The sequence below is a fragment of the Excalfactoria chinensis genome, chromosome 4, assembly GCF_039878825.1.
Source record: "Excalfactoria chinensis isolate bCotChi1 chromosome 4, bCotChi1.hap2, whole genome shotgun sequence".
In the NCBI taxonomy this organism is placed as follows: Eukaryota; Metazoa; Chordata; class Aves; order Galliformes; family Phasianidae; genus Excalfactoria; species Excalfactoria chinensis.
The window spans coordinates 8871272-8879937 of NC_092828.1; the positions used below are offsets into that span (position 1 = coordinate 8871272).

At 41.4% G+C, this 8666-nt stretch overlaps 1 protein-coding gene across 1 annotated transcript; it reads right to left on the reverse strand.

The window, feature by feature from the left end:
* Nucleotides 1–200: 200 nt before the first annotated feature.
* LRPAP1 (LDL receptor related protein associated protein 1) lies at nt 201–7631 on the reverse strand. Its single transcript, XM_072334868.1, has 8 exons — nt 7369–7631; nt 4840–4984; nt 4400–4524; nt 2954–3074; nt 2114–2272; nt 1644–1726; nt 1187–1363; nt 201–849 (listed from the first exon to the last, which is right to left on the reverse strand). The coding sequence occupies exons 1-8, from the start codon at nt 7540–7542 to the stop codon at nt 784–786; spliced, it is 1050 nt and encodes a 349-aa protein (XP_072190969.1). The 5' UTR covers nt 7543–7631; the 3' UTR covers nt 201–783.
* Between the last annotated feature and the right edge of the window lie 1035 nt (nt 7632–8666).

The following is an 8666-nucleotide window of genomic DNA, read 5'->3' on the forward strand; positions in this document are numbered from 1 at the left end:
CCTAAAACGGCATGCTACAGCTCGGTGAGATTGATAGAGCTTTGCAACCAAGTAGCTGTAATGATTTACTGACACTGGACCTTTGCCTTAGTCTTGTTACTGGCAGTTTCACAAGAAAAAGCCTTAGAAATAAAGGGTCAGCATTATAATCATAGAAAGTTTCAACCCAAGTGGGAAGAAAAAAAAACACCTCACTGGTATCTTGTTTTGATTTTTAATGACTAAGTGTAACAAAACCAAGCAACTATGAATGACACAATTGTACACATACATTCAGTAACTTCAGATGTGTTAGTCTGTAAGTTCTGTGAATTGACCTCAATACTTAACTCCTCCCCCTCCTCTCACATGAAAGATTCATATACAGTTCAGCTCTGAGTCAATGCTCAGCAAATAGAAACATTTTAGTTACCTTCAGTAGAAAATGCATCAAACCAAACAGTGAAATATTAAACTTCTCTTATCTTTAACAACCTGTACCTCAGGTGTTTGCTTTCATTCATCAGAATTCCTTGACTAACTCTTAAGATCAGTATTTTTACAAGCAGGAATCTTCTGACAGCTCACACTTCCTTGTGACGAAGGCTGTTACTTGATTCAGATTTATAGTGTAATCATTTAACATGGTAATGCAAATACAAAACTAAGTGGACCACAGAATGTTTTCTTACAGGACAACTCTTCAGTCCTTAGAATTTTGGAAGGACTGCTTGGCTAATCCTGTTCATAAAATCCCTCTGTTATTTATGTTCATAAATTGATCCCATGAAGGAGAACAGATGTTTATAATTCATTGTGTTGAAGACCTTGAGAGATTCTGCTGGATAAGTCTTGCAAATGCTTCTTGACCTAGTACAAAAAGGAAACAAATCAAACAAATATCAGGACTACAGTGAATAATGCTAGAAGATTAAATCAATCAATCTAATATATTCAGATTTTTGCTATTAGTACATGCGGCAGCTCTTGGGAAGAGCTGAGACTAGGAAATTTTCAGGCATCTTAGAATTAGGTCTGTAAAAACCAATCATGTCTATTCTGCATTAAACACGGAGCACAGGTGTGCCTTAACCTCCTCCTCTGGAAGATGTTTACCTGCATGAAAAATACCAGCACTGGATAACTGACATTCCCTCAACTACTGAGTCTAATTCTCAACAGGTACGTATACTGAATTTATACAAACCTTATATCCGAGCTCTTTTGTCTTTTCTTCTAGCATGGCATATTTCTCTCTGTTTCTGTTCAGATGTTCCTTATCTCCAGTCCCCTCAATATGTTTCAGTTTCTCGTGTGAAATCTCTAATTGCTTCTGATAGTGATGATGTTTTTCAATTTTTGCTTCAAAGTGTTTCAGCTCCTCCTAGGACAATGCACATAGAATCATAGAATCATAGAATTACCCAGGTTGGAAAAGACCTTGAAGATCATCAAGTCCAACCGCAGCCTAACCAGTAGCCTATACATGAGTAGTTTCACATACATATATATTTTAAACATTAAATAATGACCTTTTCATTATTATTTTTTTTTTTTGATGCCTGAAAAGCAATACAGAATTGGCTGCCCTACGAGTAACACAGACTATTTCTTTATGTGGCAAAATACCTTCCCATGGGAGATCTTACTGGAATTCTACTTACCCGAAAAGATTCCAGCTCTTTCTCAGTGAAATTGGCTGATTTTGCCATGTCCCACAAATCAATCACTCTTGGTTCTTCAAATTCTAAACAAACACATATCACCAGATGAAAATCTGGACATAATGCTTTCATGCAAGATAAGCATGCCAAGCACACCAAGCAATATATTACTAACAGGTCTGCTTAGATGAAAAGGGAGAAAAGTCCAAGTACGTCACTTAAAACAACAGTACGGTAGCAAGCATTTATTAAAAAAAAACTTATTTAAAAGAAAAAAAAACATCCCCAGAACTAATTCATGCCATTGTTTGCCCTGCACATTGCCTAACTTACACCCTGGTGCAGAGAGTGTAATATCCCTTCCCATGTTACATGAATTCACTGCAATTAAATGAATTAACTTGCTCACTGATTTTTACTTACTAAAATTGATACCAAATAGATATTAAAAAAATACCAGGGAATCGTACCACTGGTTGCATCATATCCTTGGTGACTGACTTTACGCAAACGCTCAAACCCCTGGTTGATGCTTCTTAACTTTTCTTTAAGTTCTCTGTGTTTGTTGTGCAAGATTTCCTCTTTCACCAGGTTCTCCTCAGATGGGTTGATTACATTTTTGTGAATATCTGTTGAAAGAGAAAAGCTATACTGACTGTGGGCCAAATCCTAATAGGTTAGAAGCCCCAGAAATCCCTCAAATCTGGGATGAATAAAATACAGTCAGTTCATATAATCAGTAAAGCGCTGGCATCATACTCTACAAAGCAGTAACTCCTTTTGCACATTAATGCTCCCCAGTGCTCTGGAGGGCGGTGTTACAGAAAATGCCTTTTACCTCCTGCTGGTGATCAGCTGAAGTTTTAATAAGGGAATGTTCTAATTTCCCTGGTTAGCATTATCCCAAGGAAATTGAATAGGTATGGTGGGTAAATCCTATAACCCTCCCTCGGGAGGATGAAATAGGATGAAATGAACATCCATGTCTTGCAGACTTTAAAACCACAATCTGCAGCAGTAAATCTGTGCCTGCTGCATGATTTCCAGTAAATTCCAACATGCCATTGTTAGTAATCTGATGGTATCTTCACGGCTTGTAACATAAGCAAGAATTAGAAAACTGAAATGGCAACGCTTTCATTAGCTGGCATGATTTTTGGCAGCTAATGTAGAATTAAACCAAGCAAGTATCTGGGGATATCAGCATCTGCAAGCTGTTCTAGCAGGGATGTCAGACTGAGGGATTTTCAAAGAAACTTGGAAACAGTGGAGGCCATAGGCCTAGAAACACCAGGAAAATGTTCAGACACCTTCAGTTCTGCTCACGGTCTCAAGCAGAATATTGTATTCACGAATCTTTTCTTTGTGATGTTTAAATTCTCGCCAAAGCTTATCCAGCTCCTCATCTGAGAACTTCCCAGAGGTCTTGGCCTGAAAGAAACATGAACTCATTATGACTCCCAGGCCAAGTGCTATTACACGTAAACACTTGCTGAAACTTCTCTCTGCCACGTTTAGGAAATGATTAAGCCCAGCTCTTCCATTAGGTCTTTTGTTTTGAATCCCATTATATAAGTTTGCGGGCAAAACTAGACATCCAGGAACATGGTCACTTTAATCATATCAAATTGAAGTTTGTTTCAGATCTACAATGTTGGCTTGCTACCAACTACCCAATGAAACACCTCTTTTCATATTCTGTGGAAAAAAAATTGATAGAGAAGGAAGGGCCATAGAGATACAAGGGCAACTGAAAGGGAACTGTCTGTGTGATAGTTAGGCCAATATTAAGCACAATCTTTACTCAAGAAATCATACTCTACTGTCAAGTGAAGACTGTATCACTACTGTGCATTTCTATGATTCTATTTGTTCTGCAGTGATTTGCTCCTCACAGGCCTACATTCAGCAATCAGTGAAGCCTTAATTGCCCACAAGTCTCCTGACTTATCTCTTGCAATAGCATGACCAAAAGTGAAAATTGTTCATACCTATTCAGCCTTAGGGAATACTTATAAGTGATGAACTTTACTACACCCCAAAGCACAGGACAACATATACTTTGCCAGAGCTGCATCTGGTAACAGTAACATTTTAAAACACAGCAAAACTCTTCTCTGCTTTACTACCATTGCACTAGATTGGTCTAAGAATTCTTTGCTTTATACAACTACTTGTTTCTCAAACACAAATTCCTTCATTTTTTAAGATTACAACTTTGCCAGTTTTAGCTGCCCCGGCAGTACAATTTCTATTCATTTTTCATGTAAATCCTGGAAGGTTTCACTTGAAAACATTGTTGGAAATGTCTTTATTTAATGTCTTTTTAACATTTCCCCAAATGTCTTCTTTCTCTTTTCTAAATATTCCACTAAATAGTCCTATTTGCAAAGTTAAAAACAAAACAAAAACCACAGAAAGAACAACGAGAAGAACGTGAAAAAAAACACAAAAGGAAATCATGAGTTCAGTGACATTTGAGGAAAGACTCTATTTGTCTTAATAGACAGAGGATCTTATCCTCCATGACTGCTAAGGGTGTTTTGTTTGGTAAGGAGAACCTGCAAAACCTACTGACTTGGATGCACATGGGATGCCTGCAGTGCACAGTGATATGTGCTACAGAGTACAGCAGTTTGTCCTGTGTTTAAAAAATAGATCAGCAGAGCTTAAAGCTATTCCAGTTCCAAGGCTGGAGGCTCTGAAGAGAAGAAACACTGGTTTAACACATTGCAGTTCCTGGAAATTTTACCCACCTTGCTCCATAATTTTTCCAGTCTTGGGTCATCCAGTGTATCACTTTCTGTACCATCTTTAATGTAGTTAGTATCAGTTAGGTGAGAGTCCTTCTTTCCATTCATTCCGTATTTAGCCATAATGACTGCAGGGCAAATAATAGATACAGATGCTTTAGAATCAGTACACAAGGCTGGCTGCTGCATCCTTGGCATTCAGAGCTATATTCTGCAGCTCAAAGTAGGTAGGTTAAGAGTTTAAGTGAAGAGTTTAATGATCCTTTTTGAAAACATCAGAAGCAAAGGAAGCTGTTAGCCTCCTGACATCCCTGCTGACCTCTAAACAACTCCTGCATGCTGAGTGTTTCGAAAGACAATCTGTTACTAAATGGTTCAAAAACAGAGGTGTCTAAACAAAAGTATCATGCAGTTTAAGCCTCTTCTGCAAAGATATACCTTACCATTTAAGTTGCGTCTAAGCTTGGCTTCTTTCTCTCCATCTTCATCCAGCCCTTCAGCTTTCAGTTTTTTCCAGCTCAGCTCATCCTTTTCTTGTATTTTCAAATCGCTGTGCAATTCTGCTAGTTTTACAGCAGAGAGATGAAGCTAAATGAAAACAGAGAAAGGAATTGACTCCATTCAGTTTTACTAACATATAACAGGCAATAATGACCAAATTTTGTGCAGAGATTCCACTTCTCAGCACAGTTTATATGCATTAAAAACATAACATTCCTAGAAGTATTCCTGTCCTTCATAACGGAAGAAAAAGAGAAGATACTGAGGCTGACACTACAGATTGAAAAAAGGATTTAAATGACTGATAGGCCAGCTTGAAACTCTGTGAAATACACAGAGAAAACAGGAGCAAAGACAGGAACTAATACGCAGCTGGCTAAGCAGCACTGCTGCAAGGTGAGCCCAAACTTTTGAATTCCCGGATTTTAGATACTTTAGTTTTTCTTTGAAACAACAAAATGAAACAAGTTATGTTCGTGCTTAAGAATTTCTTGCATGTGTGTTTGTAACAAGAAGATGGCAGTGAAGAAAAAGGAACGTCTGCACATTACTGCTTCTGGTTTCAACAGACTCTTCTATTACATTGAGTGGCACAAGATTACTTAATTACTGCAATTTTTAAAGCAGGTTTTCCTCTGTATCTTGCACTTGGCCTACTGAAATAACTGATCAAAATCGAGAGTACTTAGAATCACAGATAAATAAATAATTTACGGCGTGCATTAAAATTTCGGATCCCTCTGGTTCTAAAGCCTCTGTGTAATCTTCTTTAACATTTGCTTTTGGAGAACTGTTTGATGAAAGCTAAGCACTCAGCAGAAACCACTTTAGTTATGAATTCTGTGCATTAAAATAATGAAAACCTTATTTACTTATTTGCTTTTCTGGAGCAGGCTGACCTACACGGACAGAGATTCAGTGCTGTGGTGGCACCAAGTAACGCTGTTTTGCTCAGCAGAGTCCTGGTGTTCTGAGAGGAGGATTGAGTAAAAGATTGCTATAAATTGTGAAGGAAATGACTAATCATTTACTTGGTAGTTCTGAACTCTAATGCCATAATGACTTACTATGTTGACAGGTTGAGCAAATTCAGGATAAAAAAGTCCCCATCAGTAACTCAGATAACAATTCAGTTCCTAAGTACTGCAAAATAGACAACACAATCTTTTAAATGTACAACTGCCATCAGAGACACACTAATGTATAAAAGATGACACAATGCAGTTTACGTTAGACATCTATTGCAGCTGGCACAACCTCATAAAAACATAGTTTTGGGTTTTCTAAAAGCACCAGAGAATAGTAGCATCAGATCACCTAAATGGAAAGTTCAGGGATGCCTTTTCATTAACCAAACATTTTAAATACCCAATAAAAAACAAGGGATTAAATTAAGTCCATTGTTCTCTAAGAAGAAAGATTCTATTCAAAATTCTCTCAAGCCCACAAATATTTTTCTTGACTATCACTATAATCTAGTATGTAACTTTTCAACAACACAAATGCTTTGAAATGCTCTGCTGGAATCTCCTTGCCTGTCTAGATTAGATAATAGAAAGACAGATATCTATCTTTAGATATCTATCTTATCTTTAGATAATATAAAAGTGAATACATTAGGGTGATTTAAAGCACATAGGCAGTTTTCTGCTTCCTTCAAGATCATCTCATGCAGGAAGGAGGTGAGGTACCAGCACAGGTTGCCCAAATAGTAGTGGGCAGTCTGTCATTGGAGGTATTCACAGCTTGGCTGGATGAGGCCTTGGCAACCTGACCTAGTAGATACCATTCTATGGGTAAGGCTGAGCTCAATTATCTTCGAACTAGATTATCTTTAAGGTAACTTCTAATCTAAACCACTTTGATTCTGTAATCTGAGAATGGCAATACACATTTGCTAGCCCACCTGCATGGGACTACATCACTTAGATTCCCTCTCGTATTGAGTTTACACTAACCACCACAATGGAAGGTTTCTTATCTACTGTGCTGAGTTCTTGTCCTAAGCAAAGCAAGGCTGAAGGCTGCTGCCACTGAACATTGTAGAAGCACTCCAGCAGTGGGTGCAGGAATCAGCATCGGTCAGAGGGGCTTCATACTCTCTCTGCCTTCTGCTTCCTCTGCAAGACTCTTCTCAGTTGGATATAAATGTGGGAATATACGCTTCTCATAGCCCAGGTGAATATGGCAGAAGAGAGGGCACATCGTGAGGGCCCTCTTACCGCAGCCTCAGTGAGCAGGGCTGCGTGATCAGTCCATCAGGTACCCGACAAAGACACTAGGCCTAAAGCCCAGGCAAAAGCCTCCGTAACCGGAGGCCTAACCCTGCGTTGGGGCCTGGTAACGCGGTGTTTTGCCCACACACGAGCCGTTGCTGACCGCGCACCGCTTCAGCCGGCTGCCCAGGGGCCGAAGAGGCGGCCCGGCCCTCCTCCCCCTCACAACAGCTCCTCCCGCGCTGCCCCACTCACCCGCTGCGCCTTCTCCCAGATCTGATTCAGCCTCACCACCCGGAACTCCCCGGCCTCCCGCCGCTTGGCGTCAGCCAGCCCCTCGTTAGCCTCCCGGGAGTACTTGCTGGCCTGAGAGCTGACGGCGAGGAGGAACGCGGCGAGAGCAACTACGAGCGCCCGCGCCGCCGCCATGTCTCTCCGTGCGGGGAACTACGAGTCCCGAGATGCCGGGCGGCACAGCCTTCCGCGCCGGGGCGGGCGGCCTATGCGCCCTCCTCCACGAGGGGGGGGAGGGTGTCGGTGTCTGAAAACAGGCTGAATATTCAGCTGGGGATCTGGAAAGGTTGTGTCAGGTGTGCGGTCTGTGTGGTGTGAGAGGAATTGGGTTGGAACGGCATCTTTTAACACTCTCCTGTGCCCAGTGTGTGCTGCTCCCTGTGCTGGGTGGCCCTCATTGAGTTATACTTACCCACTGGGTGAGGAAAAGGCAACCCCTCAGTTCCAAGCACTGCCCCTTCAGCCAGACCAAGGTTTCTGATATTAGAGCCCTGCTTCAGACTGTATGAAAAATAAAGAGCAGGTGAAAGCAAGAACATCAGTGGGTGATCTGGGCATAGGGATCGAGTGCACCCTCAGTAAGTTTGAAAGTGACACCAAGCCAGGAGGAAGTGTTGGATCTGTCTGGTGGTTGGAAGGCCCTACAGAGCAACCTGGACAGGATGGATTGCTGGGCTGGGGCCAGTGGAATGAGCCTTAACAAGACCAAGTGCCGAGTACTGCATTTTGGTTACCAAAACTGCAGGCAATGCTGCAGGCTTGGAGTAGAATGGCTGGAATGCTGTGTGCTGGAAAAGGACCTAGGGCTGTTAGTCAACAGCCAGCTGAATGTAAGCCAGCAGTGTGCTCAGGTGTTCAAGATGGCCAATGCCATTGTGGCTTGTATCAGAAAGAGTACAGCCAGCAAGAGCAGGGAGGCGATGGTCTGCATGCATTCAGCTCTGGCGAGGCTGCATCTTGAGTAGTGAGTTCAGTTTTGGGCCCTATACTACAAAAAAGACATTGAGAAGGGCAGCAGTGTTGTGAAGGATCTGGAGCACAAGTCTTATGCAGCAAGCTGAGGGAAGTAGGATTGTTTAGTCTAGAGAGGAGGAGGCTCAAGGGAGCCTCTACCTAAAAGAAAGTTGTGGTGAGGTGGAGGTCAACCTCTTCTCGCAGGAAACTAGCATTAGACAAGAGGTATTGGTCTCAATTTGTGCTAGGGGAAGTTCAGGTTGGATATTAGGAGAAAATCCTTTGTGGAAAGAGTGGTCAAGCAT

Bases quoted from the DNA above. Each gene is read 5' to 3' on its own strand.
- LRPAP1 (XM_072334868.1), bottom strand. From the start codon at position 7,542: ATGGCGGCGGCGCGGGCGCTCGTAGTTGCTCTCGCCGCGTTCCTCCTC. The intron at 4,525-4,839 runs GTAAGGTATATC...TTTGCCCTGCAG, and splicing joins GCTTAGACGCAACTTAAATG to TCATTATGGCTAAATACGGA. The intron at 1,364-1,643 runs GTAAGTAGAATT...GCATTGTCCTAG, and splicing joins AAGAGCTGGAATCTTTTCGG to GAGGAGCTGAAACACTTTGA.